Source organism: Lissotriton helveticus, chromosome 8 (genome assembly GCF_964261635.1).
Source record: "Lissotriton helveticus chromosome 8, aLisHel1.1, whole genome shotgun sequence".
NCBI classification, from domain to species: domain Eukaryota; kingdom Metazoa; phylum Chordata; class Amphibia; order Caudata; family Salamandridae; genus Lissotriton; species Lissotriton helveticus.
The window spans coordinates 262,779,728-262,803,822 of record NC_136069.1 but is presented as its reverse complement, the minus strand read 5'-3'; the positions used below and the strand labels follow the sequence as shown (position 1 = coordinate 262,803,822).

The following is a 24,095-nucleotide window of genomic DNA, read 5'->3' as shown; positions in this document are numbered from 1 at the left end:
TTTAGAAATTAAAAACATCATACTCCATCCATCGCAAAAATACTATCGATAATACGCTTGTATTGAAGGGGTACCCTTATACCCATTTGCAACCAAGTATTCATACCTAGTACCTCTAATTTAACTTGTAAGCTACGTTCGCGTTGCTGGTACAAATTTGCCTTTATCACTCAAAGGCAAGGAAAGTTCGATATAGTGGCTCTCAGGGTTACCTGTTTATTGAAAAAAGGCATGCCAGTGTTTAAATATACAATCATAGTTATTTAAAAGATAGTTGGCATATAAATTTACCACTTGCAAGGGCAGAACCTACCTCAACAAGGATAGAGAAGCGTGGTATGGGACTCAAAGATTGCCACTGTAGCCTGTGAAAATATAGGGGAGTCTTCGTCAGAGCCTCTATGGTGTTCCTCTAGCGTTAGAAGGATTTAAGATACGGGGAACGAAGTCAAAATTGGTTTTATCACACAACACTAGACACCAAAAGCTCATCTGAAAGATTGAAAGCTCACCTTAAGAAACGGATCGGATTTGCACCAACAGAGCCCTACTGCAAACACAGACAGGATGGAATTACTTCACCGTGTCGTGTAACTCTAGAGTTGGAGAGGTCAAGATAAAGGGAGGGCGTCAGAGTGAGCTGATATTATTTTGCAAGGCTTAACACCCGGAGCGCATTAGAAAAACAGCCAGCTCACCTCAGTCTAATTTGCACCAATGCGTAGGGATCGACGGGGACCATCTACAAGGCAAACAGAAACAGCCCGAGTTACTGTCAGGCTCGTACTGACAGGTATCACAATTGACCGAGCGATCCTAGGTTAAGGAGCCCCTCATCGCTCGAACATCTCACCTCAACCGCCGGTACAGCCGTCAGTATGATTCACCAGCGCGTCTCTGTAGCGTTCACTAACCAGGAAAGCTTCCTGGTTGGAAAGAAGGGGGCGGGGCCTCAACTCAGAATTCTTAATAGAGATGGTAAACAGACTGATCTCCACTGACTCGACATCAGAAGGATATAAAAACCAAAACTCTTAAAAAAAGGGGGGTGGAAGGTGCATATTGTAACCCTAAATTTAAGAAAAGAGATTCTGCAGGGACCGATAAATTCTGTCTCCAAAAGATTTACAATAGATATAATGCTCTAACACAGTGTAACTGAGCACATCATTATTAAGAGGCCAATGGGCACCAATCTCACAGGATAGTGAAACCATGCCTTTGTCCATTGATATAATCAAACTCAGGAGAATTTATAATTCTATTTGGTACATAATTCACATTATAATCAGGCATGTAAAAAATGTAAAATTGTAACAGTGTGACCAAAAACTTCACGATGTATCGCTGTATACCAGCATTTGTTCACACAAAGGTAACCATAGGGTAATGCACACAAAACTCACAGGTTAGTGAAAAGCATTATCCAAAACAAATAGGAGTGACTCCAGTGCTTTGCTCTCTCAATGAACACCATTCCCACAGGACAGCGGGACCCATACCTTGGTTCAGTAACCTAATCAAGCTCTTGGGAAATAATAAATATATTTCTCGGAGTTGGTACATGATTCACATAGTAATCAGGCATGTAAACAAAAAACATCACAGTGTACAACTGTATAACAGCCTTGGTTGACACTAGGGTGACCATATGGTAATGCGCACAAAACTCACAGGTTAGTGAAAAGCAATACCCAAAATTGGTACGAGTAACTACAGTGCATTGATCTCTCAAGATGGTGTAGACTTATGGAATCAAAGGTTAGCCAACTGTACGAAACTACTTTCAGATTCATTTAAACCCTCCGTTACAGAATTAAAAATATGAATCCACTTCATTTCTCTGATATTGAGAACACTAGATAAATCACCACCCCTGGGGCCTAGCGTCACGTGTTCCAGAACTGCCCATTTGAGTGTTTCAGGGAGATGGTTATTTCTTTCACAATGTTCTACTAGTGGTGCCCCCGGTGTTTTGCATCTTATGCGGCTGCACTGTGTAAGGAATCTAGCTTTCACCCGTTGTTGGGTTTGGCCTACGTATATCAAATCGCAGGGACAGATTATTCCATAAATCACATTTCTGGTGTTACAGTTCGTGTGGCTCTTGTAGGTGTGATGGTGGTTTTTGAACGTAAAGTCCTTTGATTGAATAGTGGAGGGACAGGCTTTACAACTACCACATCTAAAGTGTCCGACTATAGGTGATTGTTTCCAGCATGAGGCCAGGGTGGGTGCCGCTGGGCATTCCAAGAAGGACGATACTACGTAATCTCTCAAACATCTAGCCTTTTTAAAAGCATGCATGGGTAGATCAGTGATCTCCAACTCGTCGCCTATTAAACCCCAGTGTTTATTGATTGTCTTTTTTATTGCATGGCTTTTTGTTGAGAATGTGGTAACACATATCATGCGTTCTTCTTTTTGATCCAACCAATGAAAGGTAACAATGCAATTTCGAGAAGAGCAAGCTGAAATACATGAGCACCGAGGTGTGCTTGAATTAAATCAAAAGTCCTATGTTCAACCCACTCTTTCACATATTTACTTAAAATAAAACACCAATCCACTAGTTTTACTCACACACCCGCACTTCACCATACAGCTTATAAAAAGGTCTCCGGTAAAAGAGTCCCAATTCAGGGTTCCCTTCGAGCATTGCAGCACCGACGCGATGTGTAGCAAAACCCCAATGATAAAGCTTGCCACCTACCAATGTTTGTGATGACATTTGTTCCTACAGAGTAATGCTCCATGCAGACTCTGTGGAACTTAACTGACCTAAGCAGACAAATCCTTACTAATTAAAGTGCCCAAGTTGCAGGCAATCAGTGACGCTCTTGCTCGCCACGTGGGGAAGGGCCTAAAGGCATGTTTGCTAGGCTGAGGAGGTCATGCCCACAGGTATGTGATATCCTCAGCCTAGCAAAGTTCAGCTCAGGCAGCCAGTAGCCTACGCATTCAGTGCATATTCAGCTCCAGGCTGTCGGACTTGACCAAGAAGAGTGCATGTCAGATCGACCTTTACTGAGCCTAACAGACAGTCTTCTTCTCCGGAAAAAGGTGAGTGGGTGTGGCCCCTTCACTTGCATGGACTGCCGCAGCTGGTGAAACCCATTTGAAACAAGTCAACTGGAATTTCCACCCGGGAAACCTGTGATTAATTGTTCATAACACTAATGTTCATTAAAACATTCATAACATATGAATGTGGCTTACAGTTTATCAGGGCCCTTTAAGAGGAAGCAAATTAAAAGCTTTGTTTTTAAATTGATATTAGTTTACAAAACCTAGAAATTCTTATTAGTTGTAGCAAACATCAACATAATAGCCACCGCCAATCGTTAGAATAGACCATGTATTCCAATATACACCGTGTGATGTAATTGTACAACTGACACAGTACGTGTCTGAATGTACAGAGATTTGGTAGCTACGGGATGCTAAAATATCTGCCCTTCATGTAAACCTGTTCATGGCCTTGAATCCAATGTTTACTATAGGCCAGTATTTATTTTTAACAAAAGCAATTGGCGCACATACCCATGCCAAATGGAATAAAACAGCTGCATTGGCAAATAACAAGAGGCACATTTAAAACTGTTTTAAGCACAGTTCTTGCATTTTAAAAAGCATAGGAACAAATCCAACATTTTTTGGCAGAACATTAAGGTATGCACGGCTCACTCATTTTTAAGATATTCTTTTATGGACTGATTAATCCACTGTAAGGAGTGCTCTCATTATTTTGTAGCTGTTGCTCTTTCTGGCTCTTGTTTCATGATAAGCGGATAACTCCCATATTATAAGCTCGACCTTAACTAAAATCTTACATTTCAGCTGGCTTCTCGATGATGTTGCCTGCTGCCTGCAATCCGGGGTTTCTCATTCAACTCAGGCCCACTTATATTGATTTGGACAATGATATCGAGTGGAATTATTTTTGCAACCCAGCATGAAATCGACATTTCAGGCCTGTCTCCTGATGTTGTGGTGAATTTGACAGAGTAATGACAAAGTGAAATGCTAGGTCTCCAACCTCAACCCAGCATCCAGTTATTAAAAGAAAGCGCTCACTTGTCTCTACATCCTTTGCGAGCCCATTTTGGTGCTCAATTACAAAAAACTAAAAAACTAAAGTGGTTAAAAGTATTTGGACTAAATAAAAGATATAAACAAACTAATACTAGCCCCTTCCAGCCTAGCCATAAACAGTATTAATTTGATAGGAAAATTAGCATGGATAATACAATATCCTGAGTGTACACGCTCAAGGCTACACACTAAGGCCATCATAATTAGAATACTGGACACCCGATGCGATAATTTCGCGGCTGAAACTAGATACACTTGAGTTGTTACGAATTTTGTGATGCAACAGTGTCGCCGATCATTAATCACTGTTTCAAAACCGATTTCCGCATTTAATTTCAGCATGTCATTTCTGAATTACTGCTCATATTCTGGGTGCAAATTCTCCAGGATTTTCCTGGCAAATGTGTCCTTGATCAATCAGCCATAATTTAGCTGTGACATGTTTTGTGTTGTAGGAATATATGTAAGTAAACCGCAGGCATAATATGACCCTTGCCTGTGTTTAGAGATGGTATATTACAGAGTTACCATCAAGGCCAACATTCCACCACCTTCACCTGCATTTGTTGATCCTTCCCCCCCCCACCGTTCAATGCCCTCTCACCTCCATTCCCCCCCTTACTCAGGAATCATTTCTGGCGATCCTTCCCAAAGTGAAGTCGGGGTCTCCGGCGGATGTCTGTCCGGCACGTATCCTGCAGCAAATTTACTCCTGCTGTTCTGAACCCCCCATTGTCTTCCTCAACAGCTCCCTAGCACAGGGTGTAGTGACCCCCGCGCTAAAGGCAGCCACTATCGTACCCATCTTGAAGAAACCTGGCGCGGACCCTTCCATCTCGGCCAACTATCGCCCCATCTCCCTGCTGCCCTTTTTGGGCAAGGTGATGGAACGCCACGTTACTACGGTACTTAGCGCCCATATTGAGACCAATGGGGGGCTGGCATCTCGCCAGGCCGGTTTCCGTCCCAGACATTCGACCGAATCGGTCGTGGTCTCAGTCCTAGACAACCTCAGAAAAGGTATGGATGATAACAAATACCAGGCACTGGTCCTCCTTGACCTGTCCGCCGCCTTTGACACGGTGGACCATACCATCTTACTGTCCCGTGTCAGGGCGGCTGGAATCGGGGGATCAGCCCTGGTTTGGCTCTCCTCCTTTCTGAGGGACCGCACCCAGGCAGTGCGGCTAGGCAACTTCTCTACCACTCCCCTCCCTGTCACTTGTGGTGTTCCCCAGGGATCCTCTCTCTCCCCCCTACTTTTCAATCTCTATATCTTCGCGCTCCAGCAGCTGGAGGTCACCGTGTACAACTACGCGGATGATCTCCAGCTCATCTTTGATCTGTCCTCCTCTCCCCTTTCTGTCTCTAACTTCCAGTCTACTATGACATTCATCAGGGACTGGATGAACCACAACCACCTTAAGCTGAACCCGGATAAAACCAAATTGGTTCTCACCGGTGGTTCATCCAGCCCCTGGAACTCTCTCTTCTGGCCCCCCTCTTTTGGGCCTGCACCCTCCCCCTCAACCACGGTCAAAACACTGGGTGTTAAAATGAATCACCAGCTCACCCTCCACTCACAAATCAGCTCCGTGGTCTCTTCTTGTTTCCTCACTCTCCGTACCATCCGCTCTGTTTCCCGCTTCTTCTCCCCTCAGGCACTCAAGATTATCATGGCCGCCCTGGTGATATCAAGGCTGGACTATGCCAACGCCCTCTATCATGGCATTCCAGCATACAGCCTGCGAAGACTCCAGTCGATCCAGAACCAGGCGGCCCGGCTGGTTTACGGCCTCCCACGCTATCACCATTCCACTCCCCTTCTTAGGGAGCTTCACTGGCTTCCCGTAAAAGAACGTTCCCTTTTTAAGACGGGCTGCATGGTTTTCCAGGCCCGTCAGGGCACTGCCCCCGTTTTTATCTCTTCTTTAATAAAACCCTATGTTCCCACAAGAGAGCTCCGGTCTTCCTCTAAGTCCCTTCTTCAGATCCCCCGCTTCACACGTAAAAAGTGGGGTGGGGCCAACTTCTCCACCTTGGCCCCAACATTCTGGAACTCTCTCCCTGACCACCTCTGTTCTGCCACCCAGTACCTCCCCTTTCGTAACGATTTAAAAACTTTCCTCTTCAATCAGGCTTTCCCCGCTTAGCCTTTCATTCCTATTACTCTTGTCTTTTCCCTCAGTTGCCGATCCTGCTCACTAGCGCCAAGAAACCGCATGGTGTACGCTGCGCTTTAGAAATGTTTTAAATTAGAAATTAGAGTACTTGTATCTTAAGGAATGACCAAAAAAGGCTCCCAAAACCAAAACTAATGCTTTTCTTTACTTGGCCTTTAGCAAGAAAGTTGAAACAGATGAAAATAGGGCAATATGGTCAGCAAATGGCGCTACTTTACTACATTAAGTTTATTGGTATTAGACATTTCTAAATGGCATAAAAGTGTGAAAGATACTATGCTAATAGGGTGGGAATAGTAGGCAACCCTGACATGTACTGTATTGTATTAGGAATTGAATTGAACAAATACTCATTTTCTGCCCTCTGTTCCACTCGTTTCTCCCTAGTTTTTTGTGCCTTTCTGCCCTCTGTTCCACTCGTTTTTCCCTCGTTTTTTGTGCCCTTGTGCCCTCTGTTCCACTCGTTTTTTTGTGCCCTCTGTGCCACTCGTTTTCCCTTTTTTTTTATGCCTTTCTGCCCTCTGTTCCACTCGTTTTCCCCTAGTTTTTTGTGCCATTCTGCCCTCTGTTCCACTCATTTTTCCCTCGGTTTTTGTGCCTTTCTGCCCTCTGTTCCACTCGTTTTCCCCTCATTTTTGTGCCCTTCTGCCCTCTGTTCCACTCGTTTTTCCCTGGTTTTTTTGTGACTTTCTGTCCTCTGTTCCACTCGTTTTTCCCTCATCTTTTGTGCCATTTTGCCCTCCGTTCCACTCGTTTTTTTGTGCCCTTCTGCCCTCTGTGCAACTCGTTTTTACCTTGTTTCTGTGCCCATTTCGCCTTCTGTTCCACTCGTTTTACCCTCGATTTTTGTGGCCCTTTTTCCTCCTGTTACCTTTGTTGTCCCTCACCCCCCTCGCCTCTGTGTCCCCTGCGGCCCACCCCCTAAAAGCCCACTGCCCATTCACTGCCCTGCCTCCCGCCTCCCAGCTGCTCCTCCCTCCCACCTCCCCATATATGCCAGCCGCTGGACCCAGCACCCGCCACGACGACCGCCGCCACTATGATGCCAGCACTCTGCACGCTCTCTGCAGCTACACCAGCCTCAGAGCCGACGAACCACCCGCCAAGAAAGACCCCAACCACCTCCAATGCATACTACTGAACACCCGCTCCGCATGCAAGCATACCGTCGAGCTCTGGGACCTGCTCGACACAACATCCCCAGACGTCGCCTTCTTGACAGATACCTGGTTTTACGACTCCTCCGCACCCAACATTGCCATAGCCATCCCAGACGGCTACAAGATCACAAGCAGAGACCGCACCAACGAAGTCGGAGGAGGAATCACCATCGTCCACAAGAACAGCATCAGGGTCTCGACTAGCACCGACGACGCGCTCAGCACTGCTGAACACATGCATTTCCAGATCCACACAGACTCTAATTCCACCCTCAGAGGCACCCTCGTCTACCGACCCCCGGACCCCGCCCCCAGTTCAGCGACTCCATCGCCGACTTGATCAGCACGCACGCCCTGAACTCCACCGACTACATCCTCCTCGGAGACCTGAACTTTCACCTTGAAAACAACAACGACAACAACTCAACAACCCTGATCGATAAGCTCGCCAACCTCGGACTGAAGCAACTCGTCACAACGCCCAACCACTCCACCTGCCACATGCTCGACCCAGTCTTCTCCTCAAGCCCGCATGTCTCCATCAGCCTTACCACCGAACTCCTCTGGACCCACCACCGCTGCATCCACTTCGCCTTCCAGAAACCCACCACACACCACCGCACCCAACAGATCCCCCGCCGCTGCTGGAGCAAAATCACCGAAGACCAACTACACGCAACCCTCGCTCTCAGCCCACCCACCGAACCCTCCAACACCGACGACACTGCCCACAGCCTCAGACGCTGGATCGAGGACTGCGCCAACACCCTCGCCCCGCTGAAGAAACCCCCCAACAGAGACACCAGCAAGAGGGTCAGTTGGTTCATCCCAGAACTCCTAGCCTCCAAGCAAGCCTGCCAGAAACTAGAGAAGAAATGGCACAGTGAACAAACTCCGGACAGCCACGCAGTACACAAGGACGCCATCCGCAACCACCACCATCTCAATCAGGGCGGCCAAGAGGACCTCCTTCAAAGACCGCCTCGACAACAACGCACACAATAGCAAGGAGCTCTTAAACATCATGAAGGAACTCTCCAACCCCAGCTCCAACAGCAACGACATCCCGCAGTCATAGGCCCTGTTCGACTCCCTCGCCACCTTCTTCCACCGCAAGATAGCAGGCATCCACAACAGCTTCAACACCCAGACAGCCCCAACAGACAGCAACACAACAGACCCTCCGTACACCATCGACCACGACCCCCTGCTAGCCAGGGCCTGCGTGAGCATCGATGACATCATCAAGACCATGCGCTCAATCCACTCCGGCTCTTCGTCTGACCCATTCCCGCACCACGTCTTCAACAGAGCAAGCAGCACCATCGCACCCCACCTGCGCAACGTCTTTAATCCCTCCCTCAAGCCTGCGACCAACCCAGAGATCTGGAAACACGCCGAGATCAACGCCCTACTGAAAAAACCTAAGGCAGACCCAAGAGACCTCAAGAACATCCGATCCATCTCTCCCCTTCCTGGCCAAGGTCATCAAGAAAACCGTTAACAGACAGCTAACCCAATACACTCGAAGAAAACAGAATCCTGGACCCTTCCCCGTCAGGGTTCTGAAGCAACCACAGCACTGAGACTGCCCTCATCGCCGCCACCGACAACATCAGGACCCTGCTGGACAACGGCGAAACCGCAGCACTCATCCTCCTAGACCTCTCTGCTGCCTTCGACACGGTCTGCCACCACATACTACGCGCACACCTCCACGCCGCAGGGATCCGAGACAAGGCTCTAGTTGGACCACCTCATTCCTCTCCGGCAGAACCCAGAGTGTCCGCCTCCCCCATTCCGTTCCAAAGCCTCTGTGATCATCTGCGGTGTACCCCAGGGATCCTCCCTCAGCCCGATGCTGTTCAACATTTACATGGCCCCGCTCGCACACATAGCCCGAAAGCACGACCTCAACATAATCTCCTACGCCGATGACACTCAGCTGATCCTCTCCCTCACCAAGGACTCCATCACAGCCAAAGTCAACCTCCACTAAGGAATGAAGGCCATCGCCGACAGGATGAAGACCAGCCGTCTGAAGCTGAACTTGGACAAGACTGAGGTCCTCATCCTCGGCTCCAACCCTTCAGCCTGGGACGACTCCTGGTGGCCGACGGCAGCCCCGACACCCACTGACCACGCACGCAACCTGGGAATCATCCTCGACTCAACGCTTTCAATGACCAAGCAAGTCAATGCCATCTCCTCCTCCTGCTTCAACACCCTCCGCATGTTCCGCAAGATCTACAGATGGATCCTGACAGATACAAGAGAGACAGTCACCCAGACCATCGTCAGCAGCAGACTCGATTACGGAAACGCCCTCTACACGGGAGCCCCGACCAAGCTCATCAAACGACTGCAACGCATCCAAAAGGCCTTGGCACCACTGATCCTTGACCTGCCACGACATGGCCACATCACCCTCACCTGAGAAACCTGCACTGGCTCCCCGTCAACAAGAGGATATCCTTCAAGCTCCTCACCCACGCACATAAGGCACTCCACAAGACTGGCCCAGCCTACCTCAACAGACGGCTCTCCTTCTACATCCCCAACTGCCAGCTCCGCTCTGCGACCTCTCACTCACCACCATCCCGCGCATCCGAAGAACAACCACCGGTGGGAGATCCTTCCCCAACCTCACTGCCAAGACATGGAACACCCTCCCACTGAGCCTACGACAGACCCAAGACTTGCTGACCTTCAGGAGGATACTCAAGACCTGGCTGTTCGATCAGTAGTGCACCCCCCCCCCCAGCGCCTTGGGACCCTCATGGGTATGTAGTGCGCTTTACAAATAATTGATTGATTGAACTAAAACGTGCAACTGTTGAGTCATATAACATTTAAACCCAATTTAAATCAAACCAAACTTTATTCACTGTAAACTAAAGAAATGCCCATGAGGCCTTGTCAGATGCCTTCTTGTCATCCAACAGGCACATACATGCACCTTCCCCAGTGACTTCCCAATGACAAATATAGAAGTTGCCATATTTGTCAGTGGCATTTTTTTTTTTACTGGAAATTAATCCATGTTTCTTGAGAGATACTAGTGACTGGATATAATTAACTAATCGTTTCACCAACATCTTTGCGTTTATTTTGTCATGCAAACCTATTGGGCATTGTATATAGTAAAATGAGCATTGCCAAGGGTCATTACATTTTTGTGAAAAATAACTAGATTAACTTCTTTTCATTACTGTTCAAATTCATTAATTAGATCAAAGTAGAGAGGGGCCAATTTATGACTGAATGTTTTATAGAATTCGGAAGAGATGCAGTCCTATCCCATTACATCTACTAGGTAGCGGTTTATTTGCTGAATGAACTAACGGTAAGGTAAATGTTACTTCAGGTTGAGAGGCAATTTCAGCGTTTAATAGGCATTCCATATGCATGAACCAATATTTTTCAAACAACTCAATATTGTTAGTTAGATCTTCTGTATTTAGTGCATTATAATAATTATGCAATACCTCTAGTATTTCAGAAGATTGACATTGTTCAACTCACTTTTTGCCCACAACAACATCAGTAGAGTTAGCAGTAACAGTTTCTTTCAGTTTATATGCTAGAATGTTTCCCATTAATTCACTACATTAAAATACTTTCTCTCAATGTCTTTGGATTGTCTTTAGCACTTTTTCTTTCATTTGGTCAATATTTAGTTGTTGTTTAGCTACTATCTGCTTGTATACATTCTTTATAGCTTCGTTGGAGCTTTTAGGCATCCTTAGCCCATGCTCAAGGCTAAATGTGGCAACCTGTGTATGGAATCTGTCACCATATTTGAAGTGCAGCTTGGCTCCTTCATGTGGAGTAGTTTAGTGTTGCATCCCCTAATTTCAGCTTTCATTGCATCCCAGGTATGTATTCTCCCCTAATGCCAACAATCGCTGCATATGAAACTCTCTGTTGTTTTTGTGTCAAAGCCTGAAGACACCATTTTATACCATACACCATAGAGCGAATCCCTGCTCAAGATTGGCTGGTTTTCGAGTCAGTTTCAGTTCCATTTCTCCTGTATGTTGCTTTCCTGCCTTTCTGTGTTTGATGTCCCCCCCACCACTCCCTCTATATGAGCTTTTTGATTTTTCCAAAATTCGTAATACTTTTAATTATAACGCATAAAGAAAGTTCAAATTACAGGTGATTGGACCACCAGTTATTGCATTGACTCCTTTGGTAATTAGACCAGCTCTAGTAGCTTCTTTGTGAGATAATATATGGTCTCAAGTACAATTTTCCTCTAGTTACCTTATGTTGACAAACCGAAATTTTGACAGGAAATTATCTGTGAAACTTGAGGTTAATGTTTCTGATTGTCTGCTACAGAAATCTGGGCATATATTTATTATGCAGATAGTAGTATTACAGGAATTGTATTGTATCATATTGGTATTGGTATAGTGCCTTTCACACACTCTGCAAGGACTAAAGTACAATAACTATTAGGGATTTAATTGAATTGTGAAAATGTAAAATAAAAACTGTGTGCAGGAAGTATAATCACCACCAAATGCACTCAAACTAAAAAAACATTTATTTAAAAATGTACCGTATTAAAATGGCATTTTAATATTTTTCGAGATGTTGATGACTGAACAAAATTTTCTTTTTATGCTTCCTTTGTCCATTTGAAGAAAGCAATCATCTTACAGACTTGTACCGGAAAGAGGAAACCATTCATGTGGTTGGAAATGGCGGCATACACAGCCCACGATTCCCAAACAGCTACCCCAGAAACCTCTTACTGACATGGAAGTTGCACTCTGCAGAGAACACCAGAATCCAATTGGCCTTTGATAATCAGTTTGGACTGGAGGAACCAGAAAATGATGTTTGCAGGTGAGAAATAAATTGCCTTAGAACATTGTGAGCGTGGAATGTATCTTATTCACTTTGTGGATGGAACTGCTTCTAGGTACCAATAACAAGTTTGCTGTTCTTGGCTCTGAACCATATGCATATATTGACATGATGTCCCCCGTATGAGCAAAAGGCTTGACATAACACATCAATTTCAATTTTCTTATCTGCACTCATAAAGTGATTTACTCATGCTTAATATTACTGCATTATACCCGAGTAAATCATCTCCACATGCAGGCATAGTGTTGGATCATCTTGGCATTGATCCCCACACTGTGGCATCACACATTATTTCTGCCCCCGGGAGAGGCTGAAAGTGGGGCTTCCTGCCTCTCTCCCAGCCCACATGTCAAAACTATGCTTAATGAAATCCAAATTTTTTCTTACTTGCCCTGCCGAATGACTGCCCTGTCAGGCTCCATGTCAGCCTTCAGCCAGAGAACCTGACCAACACTGGGTATTTCTGAAATCCAGAGATGCAGAGACATCTTGGGCGAGGTGGCTGGTATGGATTAGTAGATTTTGATTAGGTACTGTGTATTTTTTGCTGGCGTTTCCACGCCAGAGTGGTTGGACGAATAATCTCTCACCTTGTCCATGTTATAATCCTACAAGCCAAAGCATTTGCACTTCATCATATTCTGCACCTAATATAAAGCAGCAAATACTACATTTTCAATCGCACTGTTAAAGAAAATTCACCCTTGTACATATGTTGATGGTTTTAAATTCTTGCACTCACTGGGTACCCCTGATATTTGTATTGCAGGAGCCAATTTTATAAAAAAAATATCTTTGGCCATTAGGAAACGTTATGAGTAAGAATTCCCTGAGTTGTCTCACTGTAACTACCATATTCAAAGAGTTGCGTGTCCCTGATATTTTTTGAATCATTTTTAACATATTGTTCAGAAGTGTTTATATGCTATGATAATGTTATTGTAAATCCTAACGGTAGTATGAATTGCTACTTAGTTGTTTTAAATTAATTTTAAGTAATATGCACTTTTAAAGGTTATGGATTTTAATCAACCTGGACATTTTGGAGGTCTATTCAGCTGCCATACAGGTCACTAGAAAAGCACCTTAACTTAGGAATTGACATGGCTCTTAGTTTCCCTTAATGATGTTTTCTGGTGTCTGTTTAGTTAATGTATGTTGGCATGTGAAGCCATCACGTTTAACCCAGCAAATGAATGTTAGTGAAGTATGTAACGTTATTGTATGGTCATTTGTCCTAGGCTGGACATTGATGCTGCTGTTGTTGATGCACTGAATGCCCTTTTTTGTACTCTTTTATGGCTGGCTAAGCTGAATAAAGATTTATTGATGATGGATTACAATTCATTTTCCTACTCAGAATACCATGCAAAAATCAATCAAAAAAGGATATTTTCCCAAATGCATGTGCAGAACGCTTGGGCACTTCCACCCAATGACCAAACTCTTACCAAATTAGTGTTCTCGCAATCTCCTAATTAACCCCTTCCCCGCGGGGATAATTTCCCCGCGGCGCTGGGCGAAGGGGTGAGCACGCGCAGCGCCACGGTGCTTGTGACGAGCTCGGTTCGTCACGCTGCACGGTGGCACTGTGCTCTCGTCATGACCACGCCCGTTTTCGTGGTACGCTCAGCACAGCAGGGGAATTACCCCTGCGTGTGACCGCCGCGCGGTTCATGACAAGCTCAGCTCATCATGAGCACAGGGCAACGGTGCCTCATGACGAGCTGAGCTCATCATGAGCACGGAAGGTGTTAAAACACTGCTTCCCATGTATGGGACCGAAAGTATATCATAGAAACGGAATAACACTAAAGCCTGGTGTAGAACACATTGACACCGCATTGTCTTGACACAGTTTTGACCAATTCCTGTTGCAGATGATGACTCACACTAATAGGGTACCATTTGTGTTGGGAATAGAGTGGGCATATGCTTAGTAGAAACATTGTGAGTCCCGGAAGCTTTCAGAACTTTCACTCATAGAAATGTGAGGAAAATCTATGATTTTAATGGCAGTTTGACATTTGCAAGGCTTTCTGAGTTAGAAAAAGGCATACCATCCTGGACTCCCTTCAGTGTCTAGTTTGTATAAATGTCTGTGGGTGCTTGGTTTTCCTGGGTGCCAGCTGAGCCCAGTCCAAATACTGCAGCCTCCAACATCACCAGAAGTAGTGAATTTGAAAGACAAAATTTTGATTTCTCCTTGTTACATTTTTGGGGTCACACAAGTTGGGTACAGTTTTTATTGAAACAAGTGTGGGAATGCTGGGTGGTATACATTTTGCAGATCCCTGGTGATTTCTGAACTTTCTCTCTGTCAAATAAGATGACAATCTGACATTTCAGCCAATATGACAATTGTAGGATGCACACGGTAAGAAAATGTAGTGGCACCCATACAAGTAACACCACCCTGGGATCTCCTGGATTTCTAGTTATCAGAAATTGTGGGATTGGTAGGTTCCATGTAAGTCGACTTTTCCAGGGTCCAAATACCTCAGTTACCCACATCGCCATACAATGGGGTACTGTTTTTATTAGAAGTGTGGGAATGCTAGGCGGAAGGGATTTTGTAGATCCCACTAGTTTCTGCAAAAGGCCCAGTTATGTAAGTTGTGTACCCTTTTAAATGGGAAGAATGTTGAAATACAGAATTGTAGAACTTTTTTATCATTCAATTTCATTTCTAAGCCATTGTGCTAGAAAATACATTGGCAAAATTCCCTCTGAATCACATTGTATTATGGGTAACCCAAAAGTCAGGGTGGTACAAATAACCAGTATTTCAAAACTCGTTAACTTGAGGACATTTAAAAAATGCTTAGGCTTCTTTCATACCCATATTTCATTCATTAGATTTTACCGTATGATTTCATGCATGGTTGGGTATAAAATGAAAAATCATTACAAAATGCAGCTCATTTGTTGGCATTAGGTATTGCTTGTTTTTGTACAACAAACAAACACCAGGGCAAAAAATTATAAATGAAAACATTGTCACCTACTTCTATTTGTTCTTAATTTTTTCATTTGTTTTAATTCTTCAATTACAGCCTTATTTAGAGTTTGGCAGACAGGTTTACCTTCTTCACAAACGTGACAGGTATTCCATTCGCCATACACAGATATAATGTGTCTGTGGTACATCATATAGGATATCCGTAACGTTTGGGATGGAGTACCCAACCTACTGAGCTCTAAATCAGACCCTTACATTCTTTGAGCACTCTATTCAAATGACGCGTTGCTGAATTTCAAATTTTGTCTACTTTTCAGAAACATATAATTTCAGGGTTTGATACTTGTTTCTGTGAATAATTGCAAGTAGCTAGAAACCACCAAAAAATCTGAAACATTGACTACCAATTAGAAACATGCAAAACATGGGGTACAACTCTGAAAGTTCTTGTAAGCTGGAAAAGCATATCTTAGCACATTAAACCTTTTGTTGATGGCATTCAAAAAATACAAACACTCTCTTGCACAGTACTTTTTCCTAGTTTAAATAAAACAAACACTTTTGGCTATTTTCTTTGTTTCCTTGAGGGGAATCGACAAAGATGCAGCTTTTTAACGCATGGTTTATCCCCGCAGGGAATTACAATGTGGTTGTTACAACGACTATATCAAAAACATAGGGGGGAGGTAGAGCCAATCGCTGGATTCGTGCTCCAATGGTACATGAATAAACAAAAGAAATCCAACTAGTGCTGGGGAGGTTGAGTGATCAAATGGATAATGAAGCACTCATTGTTTGTAAAAATACCCCTCACACACCAACAGGCCCCTTGGTGTCATGCTTCATCATCAGGGTCTTCGCACCCCTCTATCGGGATGCGGCGTGCTGCGACCTACGGCTACGCGGGAGCACTACAGGTGTTGGCTATGTGTGGTGTCCAGTGTGTGGGTTATATTTATAAGTGAGTAGGGTGTGCGGTGAAAGTTAAAAAGTACCTGGCGCTAGAGTGAAAAAGAAATTTTTATTCTGTGCTCTGGCTGGTACTGTTAAAAGAAAGTGCAGGGTGAGGTCTGACCTGTTATGTTGATGAACAGGACCTCTGGTGTGCTTTTTGTGTCGACATGTTTCGGAGACAAGCTCCTTCTTCAGGACAGGGGCACAAACTCCCTTCCCTACTCACGTCTTCTTTACATAAAAAGTGTATTTACATAAAAAGTGAAAAATTTAAATTGGCTAAGTGTGCCTACAGCGGTCTGCTAGAGGCACAATGACCTGTAGAAAGACAAAAGACAAAAAATATGTCACCTAATGGTTACCCATGTAGCGGGTAGTTCAAGCAGGTGCAGTCACCTGGAACCTGACCATTTTGCTTATATTAAGCTTTGAAAAATAAAATAAACGACTCACAACACAAACAACATAAAACACATAGGATACTAGGTTTTTTACTGTAAGTTCTTTCATACTTCTGAAGCTTAATTTGCTGGCTTCATGAGCAAGTGGGACGTCGGGGTGTTGCATCAATGGCTATCTGTAGTGAAGAATGAGGCATTTATAATTCATTCTATTGCACTTACTTATTCAGATGGTTATAGGTTCTCGTGGTCTAAAGCTGTTTTTCGCCATTGATACAGACAATGTATCAATGGCGAGTGAGGTCTGTAGGGTCCCGATCTTGTCACGGTCTAGACAGAAAGAAAATCATGCATATGGTCCGCTGTATAGGTACACACTAAACTGGACGATCGTCCAGCCTTTGGAATACAACCATGCCACCATAATCCCAATCATATCACGCACACTGGGATGATCAAGGGTAGCCTGCCTATTAGGACATTGCCGTTACGAACCTGGATGCCAATAGTGAGTCACACTAGTCTTTCTGTCTAGACCGTGACAAGATCGGGACCCTACAGACCTCACACGCGCACTGTGGCCACCTAGCCTGACGTGCGCACATGAACTGCGCATGCGCGAAGCATAGACAGCTTCTGAGCAAGCATGTTGTTTTGATCAGTGTGAAGAGGTTGCGCATGCTCACTACCGACTAGCGGCACTCGCAGACACTGATCGCATGCTACCTCGCTTGCAACATACAGACGCCCTGTATGGCCACAGGGCGGAATACCCATACATGGGATGATCTTTGCTTCCGCCTAATTAACGAAATGGGCTATAAATATACGATCACCGCTACCTGTCTCCACATCAGCGGAGCAGCGTGCGGGGTAAGACGGTGACCAGAGCGTCCTGAGTCTGTGAGTATCAATGGCGAAAAACAGCTTTAGACCACGAGAACCTATAACCATCTGAATAAGTAAGTGCAATAGAATGAATTATAAATGCCTCATTCTTCACTACAGATAGCCATTGATGCAACACCCCGACGTCCCACTTGCTCATGAAGCCAGCAAATTAAGCTTCAGAAGTATGAAAGAACTTACAGTAAAAAACCTAGTATCCTATGTGTTTTATGTTGTTTGTGTTGTGAGTCGTTTATTTTATTTTTCAAAGCTTAATATAAGCAAAATGGTCAGGTTCCAGGTGACTGCACCTGCTTGAACTACCCGCTACATGGGTAACCATTAGGTGACATATTTTTTGTCTTTTGTCTTTCTACAGGTCATTGTGCCTCTAGCAGACCGCTGTAGGCACACTTAGCCAATTTAAATTTTTCACTTTTTATGTAAATACACTTTTTATGTAAAGAAGACGTGAGTAGGGAAGGGAGTTTGTGCCCCTGTCCTGAAGAAGGAGCTTGTCTCCGAAACATGTCGACACAAAAAGCACACCAGAGGTCCAGTTCATCAACATAACAGGTCAGACCTCACTCTGCACTTTCTTTTAACAGTACCAGCCAGAGCACAGAATAAAAATTTCTTTTTCACTCTAGCGCCAGGTACTTTTTAACTTTCACCGCACACCCTACTCACTTATAAATATAACCCACACACTGGACACCACACATAGCCAACACCTGTAGTGCTCCCGCGTAGCCGTAGGTCGCAGCACGCCGCATCCCGATAGAGGGGTGCGAAGACCCCGATGATGAAGCATGACACCAAGGGGCCTGTTGGTGTGTGAGGGGTATTTTTACAAACAATGAGTGCTTCATTATCCATTTGATCACTCAACCTCCCCAGCACTAGTTGGATTTCTTTTGTTTATTCACGTTGTTACAACGACCGCATTGTAACCACGCATACCATTACCCCGCAAATCGTAACAACAATGGCGAAGGGGGGGCGCTGGATGTTGGAATAGTTTAATTTACTATTCCAACTCCAGTATGTGCAACAGTAGGGAAAGTTTTGAATTTTAAATCCAACACCTTTTGCCCCCTCCCAAGTCGTTGTTTTGAGTTGCTGAGTAATGGTATGTATGGTTACTCCGTTTTAATTCCCTGCAGGGAAAACGTTTCGCAGTAAATGGTGTCCACCCAATCGACAAACCCTGGGTACATTTAGCATATCAAATGTGTGGGGAAAAAACACAAATTGGCCTGTATCTCTTTTTCGTAATAAATGTTATCATTGCTTAAGTGTTAACCTGGCCAAATACTAAAATAGTGGTCAGCATCTGGGAGAGGGGTGTCCTCGGGTGGTTAGTCATTTATAATCTGTTGGAATCTTTAGAGTCTTACTTTTCATTAGGATTTGATTCCTGGTGGAGTGCATTTATTTTACTTAAATCATCAGATTGTTATCAAAAAGGACATTCGCCAGTTTAACATGAAATGGAGATTGTTCAGTCTGGCTTGGACAGGCCGGAGCTATCCAAATTCAAAAATAACAAGATGGGGTACATCTTGGAAGTGTGATACATACAATTCTCAGATCTCAAAACTTGCTGGAAAAGAAGATAATCCTATTCTAATTTTAATTTGTTTGCTTAAAGCTTAAAGCTATTCTGTATAAGACATGGGTCTTCAACTGATTGCCAGTCCTGACCACTAACCTGCAGCAAGTATGTTCTTTACTGTCTGGATAATTTGTTCTTCTCCAAATGCAGTAAGACATGATTTTTCCTTACGAGTACTTTTTAATATATTTTCATCTTCTAACCTGGTGGCAGATTAGAGGTAACAGCAGGTCCACAGTAGTAGACTGTATTGCATAATAAAATGCCTATCATGGTAACAGAGTTCATATGATTGAGGTCTTCTTTGGAGGCCTCAGACTGCAATAAATGTCAAAAATTCATAGGACAATAATGTCAAAACAGAATGGGAACATGATGGAATTCCTTATACACCTATACTGACTTCCAATCATCAGCTTGAATCCTCGTACCTGATGTTATCTCATTGTTTCCTTAAACCCTATAAAGAAGTGGCCTCTTTGGAGGCTCTGGAAACTAAGAACTTTCATGTGTGCCAAGCAATGGGTGTGTCAGGATTGCTAAGGTAAAGAGATTAATTTCTGCCCAAAAGTATGCCAAGAGCTCCAGGCCCCAAAAAGAAGCTATGAGATACTTCAACTCTTTTGGGAGAGTGTGATGAATGGCAGCATGCAAAGCAATTGGTGTGTCTCATAATCAGGCATCAGTCTCATCCAGTGAGAAGGGGAAATAGACCCAGGTATTCCAACCTACAGGCAAGCACATTAAACACTCTCAGTATGGCTTTTTAAAAAAAATGCTATTTATCATTTTATTGGTTACCAACACAATGTTAAGTTACAGTAAAAGAAAACCCTAGGTTAGCTTTGATACCATATTCTCTGCAGTGTTTGTCTTTATTTATTCCATTACTGACTTATATAGCACAAACTAGACCCAGGGTGGTATTACGGCCCTTTACAGAGCTTAGCTGAGCAGAACATTAGCAAAGTTACAATGGAGTATTTGCTAACAATACATGATTAAAGTCCTAATTGAGAGGCATGCATTAAGTAAGTAGATTCATAACCAGGCAACTAAGTATATAGATATTGTTGTAGGAGTGTGGATTTCAGTACATTTTTTAAGGAGATATGTGACGGGATTGTCCTGGTGATAGGTGAAGTAGCATTCCAGATGTTGGGGGCGATGCCAGAGATGGATTGCCTTGGAGTTCTACAATATTTGAAGGTTGGGCTTGCCGGGCGCATTGAGTTGGAAGTTCTGAGGAAATGGGAGCCATGTAAAATGGTTAGCTTATTTGTGAGATAGTTAAGTGGCCCTTCATGTAGGGTTTTGTTGACAATGTAGACCAATTTATCGGTAATCCTTGCTTCAATAGGGAGCCAGTTAAAAGTGGTGAGGATAGGGGTAATTTGGTCAAAATGCCTTGTGCCCAAAACCAAGCAAGCAACAGAGTTGAGGGCTGCCTTTAAGACGGCAAGGTGCATTTTAGAAATGCCCATAAATACAGACTTTCAGTAGAGGACTGTAAGTTAAACTACCATTTTAAAGTTGTCAGCAGGGATTAGTAGTTTGATGCCTTTGAGAAGCTTGAGTTATTTGGTGTTCTTTGCTATAGCATTGATATAAGCATATACATTTAGACTGATGTCAAGTTTAAAGCCTAGAGATATAGTATCTGTAAGTAGGGGGTAGAGCCAAGAGGATTATCTCTTTCAATCACATTATATTATTTTCAGTATGTGGTATGGGGATTCAAGATATACCCATGCGTACATATTTAGTTCCACATTTTAGCCGTTAGGGCCCACTTCCTCCATTCCAATACATCTGTGAACTCAGCTCCACCCCACATGCATGTCTCAAACTGACCCCCCGCTTCCAGGTGAACTATCTATTGGGAATCCATCAATGTGGAGCCATCATTCGTAGTTTTAACCAGTTGGCTAACCCTTCACAGTTCTTGTACAGCATGTTGGCCCACACTCACATCCTGCATTCTTTGTTCTACCACTGCAGCCCATTTATACAAGTGTTCTATCCAGTATTGGTATCTAAGGGCAGCTGAGAAGAGCCAATGTATAACTGTTCATTTCTTATCCAAAAGTAATCCCAAAGCTGCAAATCTATTCCAAATATTGCAGCGTTTTTTAGGGTGGAGAATGAACCCAATGAGGCATTGTTTAATCTTTACAACTATCTGTATTGCCTTTACTCTATAAAGCTTCACCACCACTGCTTTCTAGTAACCTTCCAGTTCAGTACTCGCTTTGCAAGAAGGACGCGGAGCCTGCATCATGCCTCAGATATGCAACAGCTCTTATAGGAAAAATTATATGCATTCTCTGGGGTGTGAGATAAGTGTGATGTAGTAAAAATGTGCCAATTCAAACCTAGGATTGAGGGCCATCTCCTACATCAAGGTACATACCCTGGTCCATTTGCCAACAGCAAGTGGTTCTGGAAGGTTGGCATCCCATAGAGTAATGCGGTGACAGGTGTGAGATGACACCCTATGTGACCCAGCTTCAAGCAACATTTCCAATGTATGAGAAACCACTGGCTCTGCTGGGAAATCAGTGCAAATATATTGTGCTGTTCTAGACACCTTTGCAAACTAAAGGAAATTCTAAGCTCCTAGCTGAAATGTCAACTGTGCCGCTTCACAATTGATACATTTTTCACCAGGGCTGAGATCTCCCAGAGTCTGACAGCCAATTCATGCTTTTGACGTACACTCATATCAGTTTGTATCTGTTGGAAAGGTTTTAACCACAACATTTTAAATTCTGGCACAGGGTCAGCAGCTTAAAGCCTGTCTAACTGCTAAGTCCCAGGTGCCTGTCACAAACAGCACTATTAATGAACTCTCCTCACTCACATATGAGGTGCTCATGAGATATTTAGGAAGCTCACTCCCCTCCACCGTCCTTTCCAGTAGCCTTTTCTCCCTATTCTGCCCCTCAGCACACCAAATGGATGCATACTGTAACAGCCCAGCAATGCAATGCATTCATAAAGCTGGCCAATCTAGACCACCTAGTTTCAATTTCAGAGTCTTTTGGCTAACCGTGCTTGTTTTGCTGGCCTACACTGAGGCAATCAGGAGACCTTTCAATTCCAGCAAGGTTGACTGAGGGATCTTGCTCATAGAGCTCTGTAGGATATATAGACACTGAGGCACAAATACCATCTTACTGATTGCTATTCTGCCCACGACCCATACAGGCAGGGTATTCCAAAACTTTATTGACCTCTGCAATCCCTGAATAACTTTGCCCTTATTATATGTATACTGGTCTTCTGGGGTGTATGTAATCTGAATGCTCAAGTATGTCTGGTGTTCACAGGGTGAATCCACAACCAAAAAGCCCACCAAGTTCCTTCCAGGCAAGCTAGCCATTGGGAACAGAACCCTGTTATGTTAATTTATAAAGATGCGGTACCTAATTTATCCAGTGCCCATAACAAGACAGGCACCAACATTTGCAGTTGTATTAGGTGGGTTCTACCTGTGCACATTTACATTATGTGTGTACTATTCTGACCCGTATTTTTTACTCTAACAAATATTTCCTTAAATATACAACCAATGAATCCATTGCCAAGTCAAACATAAAAGCAGACTGGGGGCTTCTTTGTTTGGTTCCTCTTTCCAGGCACCCTTTATTCTGACACCAGCCCCCCCTCCTGCACGTGTGGCACAGGTTTAGTTTGCAGCAACTTTACCCATCTCATGGATTGGGGGTCAAATCCTATTTGCTCGAACACCGTCCATTAATACTCCTAATTGAGAGTATCAAATGCTTTCTTGATGTCCAGCGCCACTATGGCATTGTCGATCTCCTCAGCCTGGGCCACATGCTTGACATGGGAGAGCCTCTGTAAATTGATGTGGGGTTCCTTCTCTGGCATAATGCCACATTGATCCTCACAGATCAGAGAGCTCAGCAGACAGTGTAAGCTGGACACCAGTACCTGGGACAGGATCTTTATGTTCATATTCTTCTTGGACATGGACATGGACCTGTATGGGCCTGGGCCCATCGGGCCCTTACTGGGTTTCAGTACCATGGTTATTATAGCCTCTCTCAGTGATGGTGTGCAGTCGAAAATATCGAATTTTTAATATCGACCTACACTAATATCGGGTTTTTAATATCGTAGGGATAGAATATCAAGTCAAGAATATCGTTGAGCAGAATATCGACTGCAAGGTAAGTAATATCGATTTTTTTAATATCAAAGTAAGGAATATTGAAGTAAATAATATCGTTAGCAAAAATATAGTTGTAAATAATATCGATTTGTTTTGTGTTATGTATTTTAGTATGCATATTATATGTATGTTAATTTTTTTAAAAGTTTTTTCATAATTTTTAAATATATGTATTAAATGTTGAGAACATAGTCATTTTGTGTTTTAGTATCAGAGCGGGTTGTGGGTTTATAGGGGAATAGGGTGGTTAGTAATTTAATTATAATTAATGAATTAAAATGTTTTTATTTATTGTTATTGATTGTTAATTGATTGTGAATTAATTATTAATTGGTAATAAACTTTTATTAATTGGTTAGTTTAAATTATATTAATTATAATAGATGTATTACACATTTTTATTTATTGTTATTGTTAATTAATTTATTGTTAATTAATGATTAATTGGTAATTAATTTTTATAAATTGATTAATTGATAATTAAATTAATTGTGTTATTTTTTATGTGTAGCGCATTGTGTGTTTATCGGGGAATAGGGTGGGAAGTAATTTAATGGTATTTAAGTAAATATTAATTTAATTTAATAGGTGTTTATTAATCATTTTTTTACATAATTATTAATGTTATTTATTTTACAAAAAATATTTAATTGATAACTATGTTAATTTAACCCCTACACTATCCTACATTTTCCACACTGTTATACTCACTGGAGTTGGAATAGTAATTTTGACCCCTCCGCTATCCA

At 43.4% G+C, this 24,095-nt stretch overlaps 1 protein-coding gene across 1 annotated transcript in view; it reads left to right on the top strand.

Moving 5' to 3' along the window:
- Positions 1–24,095, top strand: part of PDGFD (platelet derived growth factor D) — a 968,283-nt gene that overhangs the window by 481,466 nt on the left and 462,722 nt on the right. Inside the window, exon 2 of the mRNA XM_078657021.1 lies at positions 12,094–12,298. Coding sequence (XP_078513147.1) covers positions 12,094–12,298 — 205 coding nt within the window. The remainder of the gene's footprint in view (positions 1–12,093; positions 12,299–24,095) is intronic.